This window comes from Peromyscus eremicus, chromosome 10, assembly GCF_949786415.1.
Source record: "Peromyscus eremicus chromosome 10, PerEre_H2_v1, whole genome shotgun sequence".
Taxonomy (NCBI): Eukaryota; Metazoa; Chordata; class Mammalia; order Rodentia; family Cricetidae; genus Peromyscus; species Peromyscus eremicus.
In genome coordinates, this window is record NC_081426.1 from 95,597,627 (window position 1) to 95,623,241 (window position 25,615).

The following is a 25,615-nucleotide window of genomic DNA, read 5'->3' on the forward strand; positions in this document are numbered from 1 at the left end:
TGTGCGTGCGTGCGTGCGTGCGTGCGTGTGTTGCATTTTCTTACAAGTATGCTTCCTGTAGGTACAGTTTTGGAGGTCAGAGGTCAGCCTCAAGTATCTTCCTCTGTTGCTGCCTACCTTATATTCTTTTAAAAGTACATTTATTTTTAGTGTGTACGTGCATGCATGCATGCCTTGGCATGTTGGTGGAGATCAGAGGACAGTCTATGGGAAGCAGTTCCCTCCTTCCACCATGTGAGTCCCAGAGATTGAATTCAGGGCATCAGGTTTGGTAACAAGTGCCTTTACCCACGGAGCCATCTTGTAGGCCCACCACCTTGTATTTTGAGACAAGGTCTCTCACTGAATCTAGAACTTTCAAGTAGACTGGCTGGCTAGTAACCCCTAAAATCTACCCGTCTCCATCTCCCTATGCCTCTAAGGCTGGGGTTACAGGTGTGTTCCATCATGTCTGGTGAGAAGAAGGTATCAGATCCTTTGGAACTGAAGTCTCAGATGTTTGTGAGCCACCATATGGGTGGTAAGAATCAAACCTGGGTCCTCTAGGACAGTAGCCAGAGCTCTTAACCACTGAGCCATCTCTCCAGACAGTGTGAGTGCTGGTGATTCAGACTCAGGCCCTTACATTTGCACACCAAGCATTTACACACTGAGCCATCCTTTTTCCAAGATGGAATTTAAAAGCTAAAGGTTTTCTGAGCAATGCTTCAGCCGAGTGCCACAGATTGTGGTATGTTCCTGAGACAGGTTTCACTGTGTAGCCCTGGCTGGCCTAGAACTCACAGAGATCCTCACCTGCCTTTCTCTTGAGTGCTAGGACTAAAGGTGTGTGCCACTGGGTCCGGTGATGTATTTTTCTTTCTTTAAATTAAAGATGTATTTCCTAATTTTTTTGAAAGTTCTTTACCAATGTATTGTATAGAGTGTGGGAGCCCGTTCTCGGGTTCCTCGTGGCTTTACCCAGCAGGTCCTCATAGAGGATGATTAGACCACGGGCCTGAGTGCAGGTGTCTGAGATGGTCTGCACTTGGCTGTGCTGGGGGAGGAGGTCTTTTGCTCCACCCCTTGGCGTCTCTATAAAAACCCTGGGGCAGAGACAGTCAGGGCCGTTGGAATAGGTTCCAGGCCCTCTCGAGGCTATCCTTTATTTTCTATCTGTTTATCTCCGCAAGATTCTCCGCAATAAATCCTTCTATTTAATATTTTCTGCTGCTCACACTCAAGAAAACTCTGGGGAACTGTGGGGGTGGTTGGGTAAACGCCCTACAATAGAGTGTGTTTAATTGTCAAATACTAGGGAATTTTTCACTGCATCTCCATTACTGAGTTCTAGTTCAATTCCTTTGCAGTCCTAGAACATTGATTATTTCAGTTGAGTTAAATATGGAGATTGTTCTGACGGCACAGAATGTCTGTCCTGGTGAATATGCTAATGTACTTGGAAGAGTTCCGTATTGTGCTTTTTGTCCTCTGAGAAATCTCTGTCCATGGCTGGAGAGATGGCTCAGTGGTGGCCCACGGCCCTCTGGGACTTCAGTCCCACGTGATCCGATGCCCCCTCTCACATACATGTAAGCAAAGCGCTTATACACGTAAAATAAAGATAAATAACATAAAAAAATCACCGTCTACTCCAAAGTTAAAAGATTTCCACCTGTGTTTTCCTTTCCTTGAAGATTTTATAATATTAACTTGTACATTTAGTGGTGGTTCTATTGTTAGTTGTTTTCTGTAAGTGGTGTGAGGTGTCTTGATGACTATTGATTTCTAGTAAGTGACAGTGTGTTGTTTGAAATTATGCCTCCCGTTTTTTCATTTTTTTCTTTTTCTTGGTGCTTGTTTGAGGTATATGTTTCGTGTGTGTGTGTGTGTGTGTGTGTGTGTGTGTGTGTGTGTGTATACACTGAAATGTGTATATACACTGAAAACACTTGGCAAATCCAGAAATAAGATAAAAAGTCAAATCAATGGGTGGACTTTAGCTCTCTATTAGCTCATTCTGAATTTGTCTATACTATTCTGTATAAGTTTAGTATAGAATTTTTATATATTTTTTTTCTGCTACATTTGTTCCTATGTTTTGGAACCTTTTCCATACTAGTATAAGTGGAATTTTTTTTTACCTCCCCGCTTCACTAATATGCAGTTTGCGGTTTTATTTCTGGATTATTTCTTGTCATTTTACCAAAAATTTATACTGTGACCTATGTTCTAGTTAATGTTTCTATTTCTGTAATGAGACTCCATGACCAAAGCAACTTGGGGAGGAAAGGGGGCTTACACTTCCACATCATTGTTTGTCATTGAAGGAATCAGGACAGGAACTCAAACAGGGCAGGAACCTGGAAGGCAGGAGCTGATACAGAGGCCATGGAGGGGAGCTGCGTACCGACTTGTTCACCATGGCTCATATACTTTCTTGTAGAACTCAGGACCACCTGCCCAGGGGTGGCACCACTCACATTTATGCTGGGCCCTAGCCCATTGATCACTAATTAAGAAAATGCCCTGCAGGCCCAATCTTAAAGAGACATTTTCTCAATTGCGGTTCTGTCTTGTCCAGTGATTCTAGCTTGTGTCACAGTGACATAAAACCATCCAGCACAGGCATGTGACTCTTGGGTGATGCTATTTTAATATAGACAGGATTTCTCTTGCTTTTGGATGGCAGGTAGACTAGATCACTTTGTTGTCGTCAGGTATTGACTGATTCAAAGCTGTCATTACAAGGACATGTTTGTTTCCTGACCTCTTCATCCTAGAGTTTGACTTTGAGGATTCAAACTCAAATCCTGGGTTGTTTACCAAAACTCCTTTTTAATGTGCCAAGTTGTAATAGTGCCCATCAAGCCTATGAAGACTGCCAGGATGCCACCCTGCCAACAGTGGTCATACAGATGCCTTTAACACATGCTTATTTTTTAGTACATGTACATACGTGTGCATATGCATGCATATGTGCGAATAAGCCATTGACAGAGTGCCCTTCCCTCCCTCCTTTCCACTCCAGCCCATCCCCCACCAGAGTTAACACTGTTCTCTATGTCTTACTCAGTGCACATTCTCAGACCTGCAGTAAAACCCAATACAGATAAAATCATTGGGTATTCGGAATTAAATAATTGATTAATATTTTATTTGAGAAGATCTCATGAAAATTCAAAAGGAAATCTCTCTTCTGTCATTGTCTCAGGCCTAGAATACAGCTTTTATCAAACACAACTGTGGTGAATTCTAAGCCAGATCTCAGAACCTCTATTGAAAAGTTCCTCTTAAAAAAATCATTGACAGTGATTTCCACATCTTTCCCTTTTTGTAAAATTTATTTTTATTTTTATATGTATGAGTGTTTGGCCTATATGTGTTTATGGATACCATATGTGTGCCTAGTGCCCACAGTCCATAAGAGGATTTTGGATGCCCTGAAACTGGAGCTATGGACAGTTGTCAGCTGCCTTGTAGGTTTGGGAACCTAATTTTGGGCTGCTGCAAGAGCAACCAGTGCTCTCAACCAATGAACCATCGCTTCAGCCTGTCTTTTTCTTTTCTTTTTTTCTTTTTTTTTTTTTTGTTGTTGTTGTTTGTTTGGGGTTTTTTTTTGTTCTTTGTTTGTTTGGTTGGTTTTTTTCAAGACAGGGTTTCTCTGTGTAGCTTTGGAGCCTGTCCTGGAACTCACTGTGTAGACCAGGCTGGCCTCGAACTCACAGACAACTGCCTGCCTCTGCTGTCTGAGTGCTGGGATTAAAGACGTGCGCCACCACTGCCCGACCCTTGTCTTTTTCTTAACAATGCTCCTGAAAGTTAGTAAGTACATCTTTGTTCTTTATTTCCCCATTTGTAAATGGCTTATTTTCTTAGTCTTGTAAGTATAAAGAACTTTTAAGAGGAAGTGTTTAAGTGATAATAAGGGCACTGTAACTAGTGTTTTACTCAATTTGTTTGTTGGTTGGTTTTGAATTTTGAGACAGGGTCTTATGAGGTAGCCCAAGTAGATTTTGATCCTCCTGCCTCAGCTTTTCAAGTGTAGGATTACAGGCATGTGCTATGAAGCTTGACTTTTGAGTTAGTTTTAAATAGACAAAATGTTTAGCTATAACTATGTTTATAGTTTTTTGTTACAGGAATTCTGTCAGTGAATACAAACCAGACAAGTAAGGCTGTGTTGGTACAAGCTGAAGTGAAAGGTTGATAAGATGTCCGCTTGCGCAGTATGTGGATGCTCACCTGCTTTCCTCCTCTTTCTGCAGGGCCATTTTAAGTGCCAGGTCTGGTTATTTTGCTGCCATGCTGAGTGGCTGCTGGGCTGAAAGCTCCCAAGAGTGTGTTACTCTTCAAGGGTAAGTGAGTGTGATGTTCTACGAGGCAGTGTGACTGGACTCGATTACAGAAGACACACAAAGCACTCACTCCTGTGTGCTCAGTAGAACTCAACAAATGACATTTTCTGAAACAAAAGGCAGTAGAGAGCATTTAGTAGTAGAGATCCTGTATGAATCTGCTCAGGCACTGTAACAGAGTACCAGAATTGAGTGGCTGAAATAACATAAACCCGTGTTCTCATAGTTCTGTGGACTGAAGGTTCAAGATGTTAATAAAGCTGACATCTACCAGGGCTTGTAGACAACGGCTCTCTGCATCTCACATGGCTTTTGCTATTTGTGTGTCTCTTAAGAACGCTAATCCTGTTCTACCTAGGCTCCATCCTCTGGCATAACTTTAGCTTATTTATTTCCTTAGTAGCCTCATTGCCACATGCTGAAGGTTGGAGCATCAACATTTGAATTTGGGGAGGACACAGTCACTTCATAATGGGTGCATTCCAATTATGGGGTATTTAAATGGCAGACTGGAAGGTTTATAGCCTGTGGATAAGAGGAGTGAAAAAGTAGATCTGTTGGTGACATTATCCATGTTGATAAACAGCTTGAGGGGACTGGAGAGATGGTCCATAGGTTAGAGACCTTTCTGCTCTACAAAGGATCCCATGTCAGTTTCCCTGCACCCATGTTGACAGCTCACAGATGTGTGTAACTCCAGTTCCAGGAATCTGATGTCCTCTTCTGGACTCCGTGGGCACTAGCACAAATAGACACATAAATAAAAATTTAAAAAAATCTTAAAACAAAACAAAATAAAACAACTTGAAAGATCTGTATATCATACTGATGAGATCTCTTTCTTTGAGATGAGTTTAAAATGCCCTCTGAGTGTAGGAAAGGTTGAGCTAGCAGAAGCCAGACCTTTTCAGTGTGATGGTCTTAAGGGTAGCTGCTTTTGTGTTAATTTTGGAAATTGGCTGGGCCTGTTTTATATAGTATAGACGTCTGCCTTTTAAAAAAAAACTGTCAATATATTCTATGAAAACTGAATTCAGTGAGAATTCAAGTTAAGGAATAATACTAGTTTGATTCAGAATTCAACTCTTTAAAGCCTTTTTTCTACATTAGTGTGTGTGTGTGTGTGTGTGTGTGTGTGTGTGTGTGTACATGTAATACCACAGCATATGTGTGGAGGTTAGAGAACAACTTTTAGGAGCCCATTCTTTCCTCCTGTGGTGAGTTCAGGGGATCAAACTCAGGTCTTCACTTTGCATGGCAAGGGCTTTACCTACTGAGCCAACTTTTTGACATTCATTTAAATGACATGGTTTTTTGTTGCTCAGAGTCAAAGAACTGTATCGATTAAGGGATTCCTCAGCAAAAGAAAGTAATTTATAGAGTGCGTGTCTAATGGTTTTCCTGTAACAAATCTTAAAATTTTGTGTAAGTTGGTGACAGTTTTAACCAACTGGCACATATCATGTATGTCTTTGTTCTTCTCTGTCCTCAGCCAATGTGTAATAATCCCATTCATGCTTTCTGTGTTTCCTCCACATTCACCACGCCAGTCATTCTTTGAGGTAGAGTATTGTAGCCTGAGAGATCAGCTCCAAGGCTGCAGACAGGGCTCAAAGAGAAAGCTACAGCTTAGCGAAACTTTGGGCTTCTTATCTGAGGGCTTTTTTAGGAATAGAATGAATTCGCACGTGTTCTGATGGTTTCTCTCTTTATTTTCTCATGTTTGAATACTCTTTATTCCCTCATATTGGCTCCCCTTTATTCTCTCATGTTGGTTACCCTGATTCTCTCACATTGGTTCCAAATCTCTTTGTCTTTCACAGCTATATTTACCCAACTGACCCTTTCATGATGAATATAGGAGTTACATTTTAAGGTCACATTCTATTTCTTAAGTAAATGATAAGAAACAGAGTCATCCCAACAATACACATGTAATAAATCTCAGCTTCCTAATTGGTGGGCTGTAATTTGCAGCCACAGCTGCAAAGAAAGAACTAGTCATTGTTATCTAACTGGAGAGATTGTCTTATAAAGGATTTTAAAGGAATTATAAAATTGAACTATTGAGGAATCTAAGAAAAATAAGGATATTGTGTACTACATCCTGTATTTCTGAGTGTAATAACATTTTAAACTAACATTTTGTCATTAGTTGTAAATGCTGGGCTCTGTCGGACTGGGAGTGTTTACAGAGAGAGCTTTGTCTTAAATGCTTTGGTTGGAACTCAGGTTTACCTTAATTCTCTTAATATCAGCTCACTTTGGCGCTCTCTAAGGCACAGTGACACTAAAGCATTTTAAATCTTAAAATATATTTGTCTGTTGTAGCTGGAGTTTTCCTGCCTGGCCCACGGTCAGGACAAATCTCTGTCACCCGCCAGTCCCACAGCCACTCAGATCCAACCAAGTAAACACAGAGACTTATATTGCTTACAAACTGTATGACCGTGGCAGGCTTCTTGCTGACTATTCTTATATCTTGAATTAACCCATTTCTATAATTCTATACCTTGCCACGTGGCTCGTGGCTTACCGGCATCTTCACATGCTGCTTGTCATGGCGGTGGCTGGCAGTGTCTCTCCCACTCAGCCTTCCACTTCCCAGAATTCTCCTCTCTCCTTGTCCGGTCTATACTTCCTGCCTGGCCACTGGCCAATCAGTGTTTTATTTATACAGAATGATATCCACAGCATGAATCTTCAGATGAAGTGAGAAAACAAGACAGTGTTTATATCTTACAGAAATCTTTTATAGTGTTCCATTGAACTAATCCACAATGTACTTTACTGCAAGAACCGATCAATTGTTATCTACCAACCAGATACATTGATTCCCTTTCAAATAGAGTGGTGTATATTGGGAAAGGTAATTCTTAACAATGCCATCAACAAGATAGTATTAATGAAAGTTTGAGATGAAAAGGGAAGAAAGTTGTCTTTATTTTCTGTTGCTAATAACAATCCCACAGACTGGTTAAATTAGAGTCAAACAGACAATCTGAGCCTGAAGCAGGAGGATGACCAGTTTGAAGCCAGCCTGGGCCATGTAGTAGCAGGCCAGTCTAACTTGCATAGTGAGATTCTGACTTCAAAATGAATGAGAATGGTATAGAAAAGGAGATGAAGAGAGGGAATAAAAGGGGAGAGAAAAGAAAAAATTAAGGAAAGGAAGGGAGGAAGTAAAGAAAAGGGGAAGCCTTATTAACATTCTGCTTGGTTGAACTGGGGTATTCTGGTCCAAGATTGATGAGATACGTCTGATGATTGCTTTACTGCTAGCTGAGCCCCAAAGTGTCACAGACAAGGTCACCCCCAGAGACCTAGTCCAATTGGTTTTTATAGTAGACCAGCTTTAAAGATAATCCATTAATCCTCATGAATGCACAATCCTAAACACATGGCTCTGTCTTTAATGTCCTATAGTGGAGATTAAATTTCAACATAGTAGAGGTCGTCACCCGAGTCAGTAAATCGTACAGTTACTACAAATGTCAATTCTTGAGTCGTGTCTTTATTCTTTCACCTAATTCAGGACACCAGCCAAGCTAGAGCCTTTGATAAGTTGTAATTAAGAAGTTTGAGCCTGGCAGTGGTGTTACACACCTTTAATCCCAGCACTTGGGAGGCTGAGGCAGGCGAATCTCTGCGAGTTCAAGGCCAGCCTGGTCTACAGAATGAGATCCAAGACAGTTCCAAAACTACACAGAGAAACCCTGTCTCAAAAAAAAAAAAAAAAAAAAAGTTTGTATGTATAGCAAGGAGCCTTATAGTGAATAAAAGTGTTCATTTTAAGTAAAGCCAGAGGCTACTTATCAAAGGTGCTGAGGAGAGATTATATCTCGTGTGTGTGTGTGTGTGTGTGTGTGTGTGTGTGTGTGTGTGTATAGTGCTGGAAATGGAATCCAGGGGCATTGCATACTCTGTCACTGAGCTACACTCACAGCAGTAGATAGGACTGAATGAATAAAAAATTTGGACAGCAACCTCTAAAATCCCTTCTAACTCAAAAATTCTGGAAGAAGATGCAAGAAAAGTCTTTGCCAAAATCAAAGATCCTTTCATGATAAAAAGTCCTGGAGAGATTACAGATACAAGATACATAATAAAGGCAATCATTCTAAACAGAAAAAACAACAAAAAATTCAAAAGCATTTCCATTAAAATGAGGAACAAGACAAGGATGTTCTCTCTCACTTACCTGTTCACTGTTGTGCTTGAAATCTTAGCTAGAGCAATAAGATGACTGAGGGAGACCAAGGGGATACAAATAGAAAAGGAAGAAGTCATCCTTATGTGAAGACAGTACAATTTTTTACGTAAATGATCCTAAAGACTCCATCAGGAAACTTCTACAGCTGATAAATACTTTTAGCAAAGTACTAGGATACAAAGTTAACATACAAAAATTCTATATACACATAACAAATAGACTGAGAAAGAATTCATGGAAACAATAACTTTCACAATAGCCTCAAAAATATTATCCTATGGTAACTCTAACCAAGCAAGCAGAAGACTTGTATAATAAAAACCTTAAGGCATTGGAGAAAGAAATTAAAGCAGACACAAGAGAATGGATGCTTATGGATTGGTCGGGTTGGTTTAGTGAGAATGGCCGTGCTACCAAAAGCGATCTGTGCATTCAAAGCAATTTTCATAAAAATTCCAAAACAGTTCTTTACAGAAAATGAAAAGATAATCTTTAACTTCATGTGGAAACATGCACACAAACAGGCTAGCTGAAAGAATCCTGAAAAATGAAAGTACTGCTGGAGGTATTACCACCCCCAATTTTAAGTTGTCCTATAGAGATATAACAATAAAAAATAGCATGTATTGGTGTAAAAATGAACACACTGATCAATGTAATTAGAATAGTAGAATAGAAGGCCTGGACATGACGCCATACAAGCTACAGACACCTGATTTTAGACAAACAAGCTATGGTGGTTGTGGAACTACTAGAGAGAGGCACTATTAGGAAGTGTAACCTTGTTGGAGGAAGTGTGTCACTGTAGGGGTGAGCCTTGAGGTCTCTTTTGCTCAAGCTTCCCTCAGTGTGACAGCCAGCTAGCTTCTTGTTGCCTGTAAGATGTAGGACTCTCAGTTCCAGCACCCTGTCTGCCTGCACACCACCATGCTCCCCATCGTGATGATAATAGACTGAACCTCTGAAACTGCAAGCGAGCTACTCCAGTTAAATGTTTCCTTTCTAAGAGTTGCTGTGGTCATGGTGTCTCTTCACAGCAATGAAAACCCAAATTAAGACAGAAGCCAAAACTACATACTGAAGAAAAGACAGCATCTTCAACAAATGGTGCTGGCCAAACTGGAAGTTGCATGTAGAAGAAAGATAATAGATCCATATTTATCATCCTGCACAAAACCAGCTCCAAATAGATCAAAACCCTGAACATAAGACCAGATATTGTTAATTCAATAGAAAATAAAATAGGGAATAGGCTTGAACTCATTGGCACAAGAAAAAGACTTTCTGAACAGGATCCCGATGGCACCACACTAAAACCAACAATAAATAGGGCCTCATGAGACTGAAAAGCTTCCACAAAGCAAAGGACACTATACTTTGAGGAGAGGCAACCTACAGAATGTGAAAAGGTATTTACCAATTATCTGACAGAAAGCTAGAACACAAAGAACTCAAAAGAATGGAACATCAAGAAAACAGCCCGATTTAAAATGGGGTATAGAACTAAAGAGAGTCCTTAAAGGGCAAACCACAAATGGCTCAGAAACACTTTAAAAATGTTCAACATCCTTACCCACCAGGGAACAGGAACTAAAAACACACTGAGATTTCATCTTATTCTACTCAGAATGGCCAAATCAGTGAAACAGATGACAGCTCGTGCTGGTGAGGATTTGCAATAGGAGGGACATTCATCCATTGCTGGTGGGAGAGCTAACTTGTCAACCACTATGAAAATCAGTGTGGCAGTTCCTCAAAAAGTTAAACTACTGACAGATCCAGCTACACAGCTCTTGGGCACACACTCAAGGAAATCTGCAACCTTCAACAGAGATACTTGCTCATCCATGCTCATCGCTGCTCTACTCATAATAGTCAGAAATTGAAACAGCCTCGATGTCCAACTGATGAGTGGGTAATGAAAATGTGGTACATTTACACAATGGGAAATTATTCAGCTGTTAAAATGAAATTTGCAGGTAGATGGATGGAACTAGAAACAGTCATCCTGAGTAAAGTAACCCAGACCCAGAAAGGCAAACATGTATGTTTTCTCTTATATGTTACCATTTATGCTTTCGAATATGTATGCTTTATTTAGAGAACCCACAGAGGTTAGGAAGCTAGTAAAGGATCGGGGAAAGAAGGGACTTAAGGGGTCATAGAATGTGGTGTTATAAAAGACAACAGGGAAATTAGAACAAGAGAGTTAAAAGGGTGGGAAGGACAGGGTAGACTTGGAAATGTGGGGACGGATAGCTAACACTACAAGCCTTGTAAAAAGCCGAATTAAAACTTACTGCTGTAGGAGCTTCCTAATACATATACATATATAAAAGGATTTTAAAAGACTCATTCATATAATGAGGAAGACAGTATCCCAACTAGATATCATATGATACCAAATAAAAACCCCAGTACCGTGAGTAGGTTGCATTTTTTTTGAATCTTTGGCCAAAAGGGCCCCTTAGTCCCTCCCCAGACACTAAAGGGTATTGCCAGTTTCACTGGTTACCCTCCACAACCTGATAGTAAGACCCTGTTGCTGAAGACACTGCATACTTGTAGCATAGAACATGGGAAATGTAGCTAGTACTCAACTGGAGGCATCATCTCCATTGGGCAGCTGTCATAGCGTGAGAAGACGCTAAACCTACAACTAGGAGAGAAAACTAAGCCTCAGTCTCACCCAGCTATGAACCTTGGAAGCTATAGTAATGACCCGCCTGAAAGATACTCTACCAATGCAATAGTGGTACGAATATTACGGGAGTAATCAACCATGTTTAAAAGTTAAGGCCCACTCCATGAGGTAGAACTCATACCTGATAGTGTTAGTGAAACTGAGGCTAATTATTGTGCTAAATTAACACAGCAATAAAATGACTCCTGTGACACACTGCTATACCTGTAGATCAGTGCATTGCACAGCCCTCATCAGAGAGGCTTATTCTTGCAGTAGGTGGTAATTTACAGAGACCCACCACTGGACAACATGCAGAGAGTGAGAGACTTAGGAATGCTCAGCCCTAAATGGCGTGTCTTTAGCACACTCCTCCCCTCAAGGCTCAGAGATCTATGCAGAAGAGGGGGCAGAAAGATTGTAAGGGCCAGAAGTGGTTCATGATTTTACTAGACACAGCAGAGCAGATCCACACACACTGACAGAGACTCTGACACCATGAGTGAGATGCACACAAGCTCAAGCCAGACAAAACCCCAGCATGAAGGAGAGGCAGTGGGCACAAAGTCCTATCCCCTCAGGAAGCTGTTCACAGATGACAGCTGCCAGGACAAGGAGGTGGAGTGTGGGAGCCCATTTCCAGGTTCCTCGTGGCTTTACCCTGCAGGTCCACATAGAGAGATGATTAGGACCACGGGCCTGAGTGCAGGTATCTGAGATGGTCTGCACTTGGCTATGCTGGGGGGAGGTCTTTTGCTCCACCCCATGGCATCTCTATAAATACCCTGGGGCAGAGACAGGGCCCGTTGGAATAGGTTCCAGGCCCTCTGGAAGTTATCCTTTATTTTCTATCTGTTTATCTCCACAATCTAAATCCTTCTATCTAATATTTCCTGCTGCTCCCGTTCAAAAAAACTCTGGGGAACTGTAGGGTTGGTGGGTAAACGCCCTGCAGTGGAGTGACTGGACAGATCAGCCTTACCCCAGGGCACGCCCCATGCTCAGGGCATGCCTCGTGCTCAGAAGCACTTTCCACATAGATCACTCCATGTTTTTAGTTTTTCTTGTTTTTGTTGTTGTTTTAAGAGAAAAAAGAACATGAAATTGGGGAGGAGTTGGGGGATGCAACAGAATGTGGTAAAAATTAAAATATATGAAATCCTCAAAGACTAAGAAAAAGACTTGAAAATATATAACATTTTAAACTTACATAAAAATCCATAGCTGCTAGAGATGTTTTGTTTTAATTTTTTTAGATTTATTTTTATTGTATGTATATGAATGTTTTGCATATATACATGTTCATACATATATGTATATTGTATATATATGTGTGTGTTTACGTGTGTGTGTGTTTACGTGTGTGTGTGTGTGTGTGTGTGTGTATACCCTGTGTGTGCCTGGTGCCTGTGGAGATCAGGAGAGGGTGTTGGATCCCCTAGAACTGGAGTTAAGGATGGCTGTGAGCTAACATGTAAATGCTGGGAACTGAGCCAGGTCCTCTGCAAGAGCAACAGTATTTTAACAGCTCAGTCAGCTCTCCAGCCTTTGCTTTATTTTCTGATTCAGGGCTTCACAGTGTAGCTGTGGCTGATTTAAAACTTGCTACATAGACCAAGTTCTCGAACTCAGATCTCTCTGCCTTTTCCTCCCAAGTACTGAGTTTAAAGGTGTGCACTACCATGCCTAGCAGAGCTGCTGATTTTAAATTAATGTTATACTGACATGATGTTATTTGAAGAATAGAGGTTAGAACTTCAAGTTTATGGGAAAATAGGATGTGTCATTGATATTAATTAAACCCTAACTGTTTCTAGATTTGAGTGTTATTTTCTTCTTGCAGTATCACCCATGTAGAAATGAATGTTGTGATGCATTTTATATATGGAGGGACTTTGGATTTACCAGACAAAGCTAATGTTGGGTATGTATTACTTATTAAAAGTAAGTTTGAACATAAAAGTTATATGGGTTCTGTTTTGTTGAACTGTTTTGCAAAGTGTCAGTGAAGTAGCAGCTTAACTTTTATTGTCTATTTTGTTCTGTTTTGATTATGTTTTGGGGGGATACCTAAAAACAGTAAGTGTGAGACTAGAAAGATTAAAAACTCACTCTGTAGTTAAAAGTACTTGTTGGTTTTGAAGAGGTTCACAACCATCTGTGACCCCAGTTCCAGAAGATCCTGTGCCCTCTTCTGGCCTCCAAGGGCATCAGACATGCATGTGGTATACAGACATACGTGCAGGCAAAATACTCACATACATAAAATAAAATTTTTTTACAAAATTATAGCCTTTAGCCAGGCGGTGGTGGTGCACACCTTTAATCCCAGCACTCGGGAGGCAGAGCAGGTGGATCTCTGTGAGTTTGAGGCCAGCCTGGTCTACAGAGCGAGATCTAGGACAGGCACCAAAACTACACTGAGAAACCTTGTCTCAAAAAAAAAAAAAAAATTATAGCCTTTAAAGCACTTTTATTCTGTATGTCACAACATCTCAATTCTTCCTCCCTCCTTGCCACAACCAAATCCTGTGTCTGTGCCGACAACTTTGACCTATGTATGTAAAGCAAATAGAGTTATAATTGAGATTTTTTTCTGGACATACTATATTATCAAGAAATTATTGTGTATTGTACTTTGATTTTGCATTTGAGAATTATCAGCTGACATGTGTTTTCTTTAGTCAGATACTGAACGTGGCTGACATGTACGGCCTGGAAGGGTTGAGAGAAGTAGCAGTCTACATCTTAAGAAGAGACTACTGTAACTTCTTTCAGAAGGTACTTGTTACATCTGACACACCACCAGTTATCACACACCCGACTGGGAACGGTGAACACAGTCATGCTTAAAAATGCCACAGTCTAGCTAGTATGCACTCTTGTTGAGAAATAACATGAGATATGCTTGTAAAAACCAGAAATTGACTGTAATGGTTTTAAAAGAATGTCAAATGATGAGGGGGTTTACTGACAGTATGTAAAGAATCCTGTGTAATTCAAAGATAGCGTACAGCTAGGACTCTTGCTGAATTTGACACACAAAAAAAGAAAGCTGTTTCCGTCTCCATTTAGCAGAGCACACGAGGCTTTATTGGTTCTTTGTTTTTCCTCTGCCACATCAGAGCATTTCACTGGGTTGGAGAACAGTCGTTTTCTGAGGGGGTTTGAACATGTTTTGGTTTACACAAATTTACTGTCTAAAGAAAGATCCTGTACTGTGCATTTCAAACCCATCTTGTACTTTATGCTTTGACTGGTCATTTCTTTAATATACTTTGTGAATGTAAGTTAATTCATGTATTTATGCTTTTTCTTAATTTATACATTTTCTATAATTCATTGAGCATCTATTTATTTAATAATGAACAGAACAACTCTTTATTTTTTCTTATTAGGTACTTGATGCACTATAACCCATTTGTCTGAGTTCTAATTTTATTATTTTAATAACATTTAAATCAGTGTCTATGTTGAGTAAAGCTTTTTCTGTCTCCCTGAATTAAAGTCAAGGACAGTTCCCTGCCATCTTAGTTTCTGCTTCCATAGGAATTAGATCCAGAGAATGGAAGAGTGAACTGTTCTCTACTCCATATTCTAAATCTCCCCAGAGTTTTAGTCTGAGAGGAGGGAAAGGCTGGAGTCAGATATCACAGAAGTATTAAAGCGACACTCTGGGACACCATGTCTGGCAGATACGGTTTAAAGTAGTAGCTGAAAAAACAAACATTCTGTGTCAGTGCCCATTCTGAGCCGAGACTGCTTGAGAAGCCGGTTCCTGTCTACATTGTAAGTCTCTTCCATAAGGAATCTTTGCACACAGTTGCCTCTTCTCCATATGTTCACGAGCATAGGAGTCAAATGCACCTTCTTGTGTTATACTTTCAGTACAATATACAATAATATACAGTAATCCACTTGGTATTTTTTTTAACTGGACAGTTCATTTGCTGACACTGAATGGGTTTGAGGGCAGCACGCTTCACATAATAGTGTGAGAACCCAGTTATCACACCAAGAACCACAAAAGGATTAGCATTTAAGTGTCTAAAAACAAAGGGGGTATTTGTTTTTATTAAGATCCTGGGGGAATTCTGTTTATGTGGTATGCCATTCTGTGGAACATCTTACTGTAGACTGGTGCTGTGTTTAAGTATTTGAGATGATTCCTGCTTCTGCTGAGCTGGCTCTTAAACATTACTGCTTTTGTAGACCTTAACATCTATTTTTATAAATGAAGTTTTGAATGTTACCATTTTTAACTTCAGTCTTTATTGATGCATCACAGTAACTTAAACATCATAAACTTCTAATAACACATTTGAATACATATGATGGACAGCTGGCTCCAGATCTACTAAACCTAGTTTTAGTCATTTCATTAATTTTCTATCCAACATTTTATATAGTTAAACATATTTGGACTTCCTTAGTAGGGTTATGGTGGGCTTTGCATTGTGATTTTTTTCTTATAATTATGTCTTCCCAAATTCCATTAACAGGTTCTGAAAATGACTGGAGGCCAGTCATTTGCTTATAAAAACACTTGGTAATCAGTACGTAGTTTTTATTTTAATCATTTTTATAGAAATTATTGTTGGCCAGGCAGTGGTGGTGCACGCCTTTAATCCCAGCACTTGGGAGGCAGAAGCAGGTGGATCTCTGTGAGTTCGAGGCCAGCCTGGGCTACAGAGTGAGATTCAGGACAGGCACCAAAGCTACACAGAGAAACTCTGTCTAGAAACCCCTCCCCCAAAAAAATTATTCTTGTTATACATTAAATAGTAGATTTTGTGTTACATAGGGCTGGTTCTTCCTAAATAAAATTGGACTTCTAGACTTTTTAACTCTTGTGCACACTTTATGGTTTTTCAGACATCTGGGTGCTTTTAGGCTGTCAAGTGTGTACATGCAAGTCCTTTCCACCATACTGATCTGATGTCCCTTATGAGGTGGATCAGAAAGCCAAATCATTTCATTTCATGGAATTACCACTATATAATGTATATAATGATGGTAACTTCTGATTTTAGGAAAACCTAGAGTATCAGTTATCTTAAAGGGATCTTGTTTAAGAAAAGCATTAAAGGGCTGGAGAGATGACTCAGTGGTTAAAAGCACTGGCTACTCTTCCAGAGGACCTAGATTTCCAGCACCCATGTGACAGTTCATAACCACCTGTAACTCCAGTTCCAGGGGATCTGACGCCCTCTTCTGGCCTCCACAGGGAAAACACCACACACATAAAGATTAAAGAATAAATAAAATTTAAAAAGAAAAGCATCAATGAGCAAAGCAAAATATTTACATCCAGTTATTTATTTTTATTAGTTTTTGAGACAGGATCTCGTGTAGCCTGGACTGGCCTCAAACTCACTGCGAAGCTAAGAGTAACCGTCTGCCTTCCCTCCTCAGTACTGGAGTTACAGGCTTACACTCACATGCCTGCTGTATGCAGTGCTAGGGTTTGAACCCAAGGCTTCATGAATTTCAGACAAGCTTTCTACCAGCCGAGCTACACCCCAAGCTACGTTCAGTTCTTAAATACTGACGTATTTAAATACTTCAACAGTTGAAAAATCAAGTTAATAGCAGGTTATAGTTCAAAAGCTTGAAATCACTGCCCTGATTAGAAGGAAATGTTTCCCAGAGCTCCACCTGGGGCTCAGCCATGGATCTCCACATCCTCTTTCATCAGACAGTGGAGCTCTGGGAGTCCAGTCGGTGAGAGAGAGGAGGGATTGTATGAGCGAGAGATATTGAGGCCGTGGTTGGAAAAGGCACAGGGACAAATAGCCAAACTAGTGGAAACACATGAACTGTGAACCAATGGCTGAGGAGCCCCATGGAACTGGACCAGGCCCTCTGGATAAGTGAGACAGTCAATTAGCTTGAACTTTTTAGGAGGCCCCCAGGCAGTGAGACCTGGACCTGTCCTTGGTGCATGAGCTGGCTTTTTGGAACCTAGGGCCTATGCTGGGACACTTTTGCTCAGCCTTGGTGCAGGGAGGAGGGGACTGGACCTGCCTTGGCTGAGTCTACCAGGCTGGGCTGACTCCCCAGGGGAGACCTTGCCTTGGAGGAGGTAGGAATGGGGGGTGGGAGGAGGGAGGACAGGGGAATCCGTGACTGATATGTGAAATCAAGTTAATTATAAAATAAAAATATTTTTTAAAAAGCACATGTTTTTAAAGAAGCCTTGTTCTACTTGTAGAGCAGAGAGTATTCAAAGTTTGCTGTAGGGATAGGTTGTTGATCATCTTTAGTAGTCTATAAACTCCCAACTAACAAATGAGTGTTGGTTTTCCCAGATTGTTAGGTGTAAATGATAGCACAGTGAAACCACCTCACCAGACCTCCCACTGGGTGAAAAGAAAGGTTTCTGGGAAATAAGAAACTGCTACATGGCTGTCTCTCATTGCGGGGAGTCCAAAGCTGCCATGGCTACCTCCCTGGGACAGAGAGGGTGGCAAGGAAAGCATTGCCAGGTACAAGGTAGCTGTGGTGAGGAGGGAGCTGTAAACTGGAACAGCCTGAGGTTTGGGGTAGCAGTGGAGGGTGGGTGGGGTTGCCGGCCAGAGGACCCTGGTGGCTTTGATGTGTGTCCATGTTAACAGGGACCAGTGGGGCCCAAGGAGCCTTGAGGTTAGTGCCTTTAGCCGTACACATCCCATCACGGTTGCTTGTCCCTTGCTGCCCCCGCTTTAGACCTCTTCATCCTTTTCGTAGTCCTTTTCTATTTTGATGTGCTACAGAAACACACACACACACACACACACACACACACACACACACACACACAGATGTATATGAATTTAAAGTTACATCTGCATGTGTGAGAAAGCATGTATAACTTATTGTTCTGAGTCTGGATTGTTTAATTTTACATAATGATCTCCAAGAAGTGAAATTTTAAATTTATCAAATTTTGAATTATACGTATTTATTCATGGTTTAAGTATATAAATCCGATTTTCTTTATGAACCAAATACTTTCAGCCTCTGTAAATTAATAAGACTGAATGTGATATTTTCTGTCAATTTTAGCCTGTTCCCAGAACACTGGCATCGATTCTAGAATGCCTAATTATTGCTCATTCAGTTGGAGTGGAAAGTCTTTTTGCTGACTGCATGAAGTAAGTCACCTTATGCAGTGCCGTGGTTATTGTGTGTCCTCTATATATATGTATACATAACATATACTCCTACTGTCTAACATTCGTGGGCAGTTTTAGTCTTGGTCTGTTTTTTCAAACACAGTTCAAGTGCTTAACTAGTTGTACCAATTGAGAAGTTGGATTTAGATGTTACTTAAGACACATGGGGTCAGTTTCATCGAAGATAAACCAGGGCTATGTAAAAATGTACACATAACCAACATGTATGTGTTTCTGTGTGGGAGTCCCTTCAAGCATCACGGCAGCCAGAGAAACAAACCATTAAGAGGTGAGAATGAAAACTCCATTCAGCCTGATTTAGTCGGTCTGGATCAAACTTAGGGAGTCTGGTGCCAGGCAGTTTATTATAAGCATATTTATACACAGTACCATTTGGAAAAGAGTTTCCAGGCAGGAATCATTCCAGTTCCAGGTGTACAATAAAGCTTAAGGTGTGACTACTTAGAAACTCCCTTACAAAGTACATGTGACTGTGGGAGCCCGTTCTCGGGTTCCTCGTGGCTTTACCCAGCAGTGCACATAGAGGATGATTAGAACCACGGGCCTGAGTGCAGGTGTCTGAGATGGTCTGCACTTGGCTGTGCTGGGGAAGGAGGTCATTTGCTCCACCCCTTGGCGTCTCTATAAAACCCTGGGGCAGAGGCAGTCGGGGCCCATTGGAAAAGGTTCCAGGCCCTCTCGAGGCTATCCCTTATTTTCAATCTGTTTATCTCTGCAAGATTCTCCGCAATAAATCCTTCTATCTAATATTTCCTGCTGCTCATACTCAAGAAAACTCTGGGGAGCTGTGGGGTTGGTGGGTAAACACCCCACATGTGACCACAAGGGTGGGTTCTATAGGTAAAGGGCCTAAGATCTAGTGTGGTCTCTGACTGAGACAGCGTAGAGGTCAGCAAGCTATAAAGTGCATGTGACATCCCCCTAAGGATGGGTTCTATTAACTAGGAGCTAAAGATAAAGGTCTAAAGAGGGAGAGTCTGGAATAGACATTCTGGGGGATTTGGGTGAGGTCTGACTCTACAGATAGCAAAGGTCACCAGGTTATTAATAAAATCCACTCCTAGCTTTCTGGGTGGAAACATATTTTATTTCCGCCACTGAGGAGACAGCCCTGTGTGATAACATTCCTGGTTTCTCCAATATTTATCCATGAGCATGATGACCTCATGCCCTCTACATTTCTGAAAGTGAATATAGTTAAGTCCATCTTAGAGCCTATAAAATTAAGTGAGGGTTGGTCCCAATATGTGGTTTATATGTGCTTATATGATTGAAAAAAATACTGACTTTTACGTTTTTTCATTACTCTAACTTGGATTATTTACTTTAACAGCTGGATTATAAGCCATTTTGCAAGGTTTTGGTCAGAAAGAAGCTTTGCAAATGTGCCTCCTGAAATTCAGAAAACGTGTCTCAGTATGCTGATTCAGTCCTTAGTAAGTATAATCTAAATGCTTTATGTGTACCATCAGGTAGCTTAGTCAGTGACTGGAATGCAGAAATTGAATGTTAATGTTTCTATAAAAGCAAAGTGAGAGTCACAGTTCAGATAACTCAGGACCAAAGTGGAGATCCAGCCCTGAAATCCTGGTCTTCGGAAGCTACTCTCAAGTGCTTACTTCACTAGTTTGGGGTAGAACCATTAACATAAGGGTTCCAGAAATGGAGGTTGTGCATTGGTTCAGCAGTGCAGGGAAGCTGACATCGCCAGGGTGATTCAGAACATAACACTAGACCTTCTCAGGAGCATCCTCTTTCAAGGGATGGTTCACCACCTGGTGACAGGTTGTTCACAGGAGGCAGCTTTCCTCATGGAAAAGATACATTTGTTTTTACTAGAATAGATGTTTACTCTGGATGTGAATTTACCTTCCTAACTCTGTGTTTCTGCTAAAACTGCTATCCATGAATGTATGGATTTCCTTGTTTATCATCTTTGATTCTACACAGTACAGTAATGACTAAGAAGTTCACATCAGAAATGAAAATCAATGGATTCATGCTTGTGTAATTCGTTGAACTTGCAAATTTCCCTATTACCCTGAAACTCCTGGTCTGATAGAATGGAAGAGGGCCTTTAGAAGATACGTTACAGTGCCAGCTAGGTGGCAGTACTTTCCCAGGCTGAGGTAGTGTCTCCAAGATACAGTGTGCACTACGTCAGCTTTGCATTTAAGGTGCTGTTTCTCTTGTAGTCAAAATTCCTGTACCCAGAAATCAAGATGGGGAGGTGGGATTGACCTCACACAGAATTGTTCCTATTGACCTACAAGCACAATTTTGCCTCTCCTCTATGCAGTTTTGGGCGCTGCTGATGTAGAGACCTTAGCACCAGTGAAAAGAATGCTTCCATCAGGAATACAGACAGGAAGGATTCCATTGAGCTGATAGTTGAACCAGCCTTCTCTAGCTGGTCTGCAAATCCATGTAGCCAAGAAGTAGCTTGGCTGTTAGGGAGAGACTGGGCTGCCACTCTCCATTGTGGATAAGGAGGACTACATCGGAACACATCTGGAATGCAGTACACCCAGGTTCTGTGCATCAGATCAGCAGGAAACAATAGCAGTTTATGAGCAGTGACAATAAGGACCCAGGATTTTTAACAGTAACAGTCTAGCCCATTCTGCCAGTTTAGGAGCCACACACAGCAGAGGCGGCTGCTAAAATCAAAATGTGGAATCAGGAGTGGAGGAAGGTGATTATAAAAACAGAAAGAAAAAAAAATGACTGTGTCAGTTCCAGAATGAGCCGCAGTTAGGACACATGTGCAGTATTCACACTCTTCTGTTTGTCTGATTAGTAGTCAAATATCCTAATTTTAACTGTGACTTCATTGCTAAGGTCTAAGACATGCTGGTACCAGTTCACTTTGCGCCTCCATATTTGTTGGTAGGCCCTGAGAACTGAGTCTGTTTGAAGAGTATCACACACAGCATATACACAGACTCTGTCTTTATTTTCTCCTTTTAGAAAAGGGTTAGCGTGTTGTATGGTGAGTGACACCTGTGTCATTTTAGGAAACAGCATGACTTATTCTTTCCACTAGGGAGCAAAGCACAGTTCGCAGTTACATTCAGGTCCCAGGTTGACAGGGTTTGGTGGTATGGTGTTGTAACATTTGCCTGGCAGTGACAAAGTCTATATCCTGAACTTTCTTCTGTGTCCATATCCAGTTAGAGTGACCACAAAATTGGGGTTTTTGTTAGTTGTCTATTACTGTGATAAAACATCATAACCAAAACCAATTTAGGAAGGACCTTTCTAGACAGCAGTCCATCACTGAGGGAAGTCAGGGCAGGAACTCAAGGCAGGAGCTGATGCAGAGGCCATGGAGGGGAGCTGCTTACTGGCTTGCTCTCCATAGCTTGCTCAGCCTGCTTTCCTATAGCACCAGGACCACTGGCCCAGGGATGGCCCCTCCCACACAAGTGAACCGGGCACTGCCACACATTAGCAATTAAGAAAACATACCACAGGCCTATCTGGTCTGGGAATTTTCTTAATTGAAGTTTCCTCTTGCAGAATGATGCTAGCCTGTGTCTGGTTGACATAAAACTAGCCTGCGCAAGCAGAGTGGAGTGAGATTTAGAGAGAAGATGTGGTAAAGGCAGATGCTGTTGCTCTTGGCTTCACAATTTGCTGCATATTTGCTGAATCGTTTTGTTGACACTGAAGAGCCTGTAGCTGTCCTCTCCTTCAGCCTCTCTTGCCTTAGACAAGGAGTGTCTCCCCCCCCTCTCTCTCTCCTTTCCTCTCCTCTCCTCTCCTCTCCTGTCTCTCTCTCTGTGTCTGTCTGTCTGTCTCTGTATGTGCGCGTGTGTGTGTGTGTGTGTCTGTCTGTCTGTCTGTCTGTCTGTCTGTCTGTCTCTCATACACTTTAAGCAGCCCTGCTCCTGTGATTTATTCATGGTTAAATGATAACATGAGCCTGGGTGGCACAGGTGAATAAATCTAACTGGGAAAACAAGTGTAGCTCATGAGGTGACACTCATGGACTCTGAAGGCCGGGCTTTGTCACTTGTCACTGTTTTTGTGTTAGTTTTCTTCATTGTTGAGTAGTTACTCCCAGTCATGAAGGGAGTTACTCCAGCTGTAATTCAGTTCAATAGAAATATTATTTACTGCTAAGTACAAGTAGTACCCCTAAGTAGTGGAGTGTTTTTATCAGACACATAGAGTTCATATATTGTTATTTTTGTGAAATTTAGTATAAGACAGATACTGTTTTATCTGTTTCATAGACGAGAAAAGAATGGTCGAGATGTTTTCTTTTATGCTTACATCAGTAAATGACAAAGAAGATTTAAAATATATTGCTGCCATTCTAAAGATACTAGTGTTTAGGGTCATGTCAATTTTATTTAAAATTTAGACCCAGCCTTGAAATAGTACCCAGCATATATTAGGTACTTGGTATATTGTCAAATAGACGAATGAATGAGTGTGTATGGGAGACCACAGAGACTAAAGTAAATGTGACTGGAGGAAGAGAGGTGGTTTGAGCCAGAGGGTAGAGAACAGATTCAAACTAGAGAAGTAGGTTGGGGGATTGCTGATGGGGCCCCACGGTGCTGCGTCTGGAATAGAGGAGATGAGCCTGATGCAGGTCCGTTAACACCCACGCTGGAGGAGGTGTTAACTGAATCAAATGTCTTGTAATGGGTTTCATTTTGATTTTTCATAAGTGGTAGCTGAGTTTAATTGAAGAATAAGCCCATCAAACCATGCTGCTCCTTCTTCTTTACAATTGTATTTTTATTCTATAGGCCTATTCATAACCTTATGAATAGGGTATAAGTATACCAATGGGTATAAGTATCAAAATGAAATGAAGGGTCACAGATCTCTCACTTTAAGTCAAAAGCTAGAAATGATTAGCCTGGCTTTCAAAGAAAGCATGTCAAAAGAAAGCCGAGACAGCTTTGGTGCCTTGGTGTATGGTATATGTCTGCAACTCCAGCACTTGAGCATTTGAGACCAGCCTGAATTACATAGCAGCACGCTATCTCAGAAATAGAATTCAAATAAACAACAACAAAAGAGGAACTGAAACCCAGGCCTGTTGGACCAGGTAGCCAAGTTATGGATGCAAAGGAAAAGTTAATAAGGAAATGTAAAATGCTGCTATCGGAAGCACAGAGGAGACAAGAAAGCAAAACAGCTTTGCTGCTGCTGCAGAGGCTGCTGGGCCAGAGCCTCCTTAGGAAATTACCCAGAAGACCTAGCTAAGATGCTTGATTGGTGACCACATAAACAGTTTTCAGTACAGATTACACAGCTTTGTGCTGGAAGAAGATGTCATATAGGATTCCACAAGCATCAAATGACTTTCTGATTCTGTTAGGGACTCATGCTCTGATTACTCTAAACTGGTGCTTGTGTTGACCATTCTGAAAATTTTGGGGCCCTTAAGAATTATACCAAACCCATGCAGCCTGCACTTTGTAAATGGAACAACAAAGTCTGAAGTAGTGTCTGTTCATGGCGTAATTTGATGAGTATTTTAAATTCACTGTAGAGACTTCTTCCTCAAAAAAGAAGGAAAAGACTCCTTCCAGAATACTACTCATTGACTATGTACTTGGTACTTGTTCACCCAAAAGCTCTCATGGAGATGTGTGATGGATTAGTGTTTTATACTTGCTAACCCAGAATCCATTCTGTGGTCCAGAATCAAGGAGTAATTTCTATTTTCAAGTGTTATTGTTTCAGAAGTATGGTTTATAACACCGTGCTTCCACACATAGTGACCCTCTGATGCATCTGGCTAGGCAAAGGACATTGGAACATTCTTGGAAAGCATTTATCAGTCTAGATGCCATTAAGAGTATTCAGAGTCCTGGGGACATGGTTCAGCTAGTAAAACGTTTGCTGCATAATTACAATGACCCGAGTTTGAGTCCCAGGACCCACACTAAAAAGCTGTCATCTCAGCACACCACTGTGTTTTTAACATAAGCATTGCTGCTTATCTTTTTTATTGTTTTTTTTAAAGATTTATTGTGTTTGTGTACCTGAATGTGTGTCTCTCTCTTTCTCTCTCTCACACACAACTCACACATACACACAACTTTAGCAGACATTTGGAAGAAACATACTCTAATCCTCCTGGTTGAATGATTTGGAGGATTTAAAACTCAGTGAAGGAAATAAATGAAGATGTGGTAGAAATAGTAAGAGAAATGAAATTAGAAATCAAGTCTAGAAAAGTGGCTGAATGGCTACAACCTCTTGATGCTACTTTCATGAATGAGTAGCTGCTGCTTATTTTTAAGATGAGCAAAGAAAGTTGGCTCTCTTTTTTTTGGAGGGGGGGCGGGGGGTCAAGCCAGGGTTTTTCTGTGTAACAGCCCTAGCTGTCCTGGAACTCTTTATGTAGACCAGGCTAGCCTCAAACTCAGAGATCTGCCTGCCTCTGCTTCATGAATGTTTGGATTAAAGATGTGTGCACCACCATGCCCAGTCCTGAAAGTCAGTTCTTAAGGTGGAATCTACTAGAACAGATGCTGTGAACAGTGTTAGAATGATAGAGCGTTCAAATGGTACGTAAATGTAGTTGGTAAGAAAGGGACAGAGTGTTTTGTTTGTTAAAATTTTCTTAATTAAAATATAATTGCCTCACTTCCTTCTTCTCTGTCCTCCCTCAACCCCTCCCATATTCCCTCTCCCCAGCCCCTCCCATGTTCCCTCTCCCCACCCCCTCCCTCTCCCCAGCCTCTCCAATGTTTCTTCCTTACTGCTCCAATGTCCCCTTTTCCTCACCCCTTCTCAAATTGATGGCCTCTTTGATTATTGTTACACACACATATATGGGGTGGTGGAGAGAGGGGGGTTAGAGATGCATAAGTGCATCATATGTGTATGATGCATACACACACACACACACACACACACACACACACACACACACAACCTCCTGAGTCCATTTAGTGTGGTTTGTATATATGATTTCAGGGCTGATCACTTTTTATTAGATAACCAGTTAGGAGACTCATCCCCATGAGATGCTAGTTCTTCCTCTCAGGGTTTGAGAGTATTGACTCAAAGGTTAAAAGTTCTGTGGCTAAATGTAAAGTATTTGTAGGTGAAACAGCATCACATTCTACAGAGAAATCTCTTGGAAGGAAAGGCTAGTGTGGCAAACCTCATTTTCGTCTTATTTTAAGAACTTAGCAGTCTCCCCAGTCTTCATCAGACACTGTCT

General features: G+C 41.1%; 1 protein-coding gene and 1 non-coding gene across 2 annotated transcripts in view; one reads left to right on the forward strand and one right to left on the reverse strand.

Annotated features, from left to right (window-relative positions):
• Btbd8 (BTB domain containing 8) overlaps positions 1-25,615 on the forward strand; it is a 69,163-nt gene that overhangs the window by 23,349 nt on the left and 20,199 nt on the right. The window contains exons 5-9 of the mRNA XM_059274915.1: positions 4,248-4,337; positions 13,077-13,157; positions 13,918-14,014; positions 18,281-18,369; positions 19,745-19,847. Coding sequence (XP_059130898.1) covers positions 4,248-4,337; positions 13,077-13,157; positions 13,918-14,014; positions 18,281-18,369; positions 19,745-19,847 — 460 coding nt within the window. The remainder of the gene's footprint in view (positions 1-4,247; positions 4,338-13,076; positions 13,158-13,917; positions 14,015-18,280; positions 18,370-19,744; positions 19,848-25,615) is intronic.
• LOC131921323 (small nucleolar RNA U13) lies at positions 15,166-15,266 on the reverse strand. The gene has a single exon (XR_009381950.1). It is a non-coding gene; the product is annotated as a small nucleolar RNA U13 (small nucleolar RNA).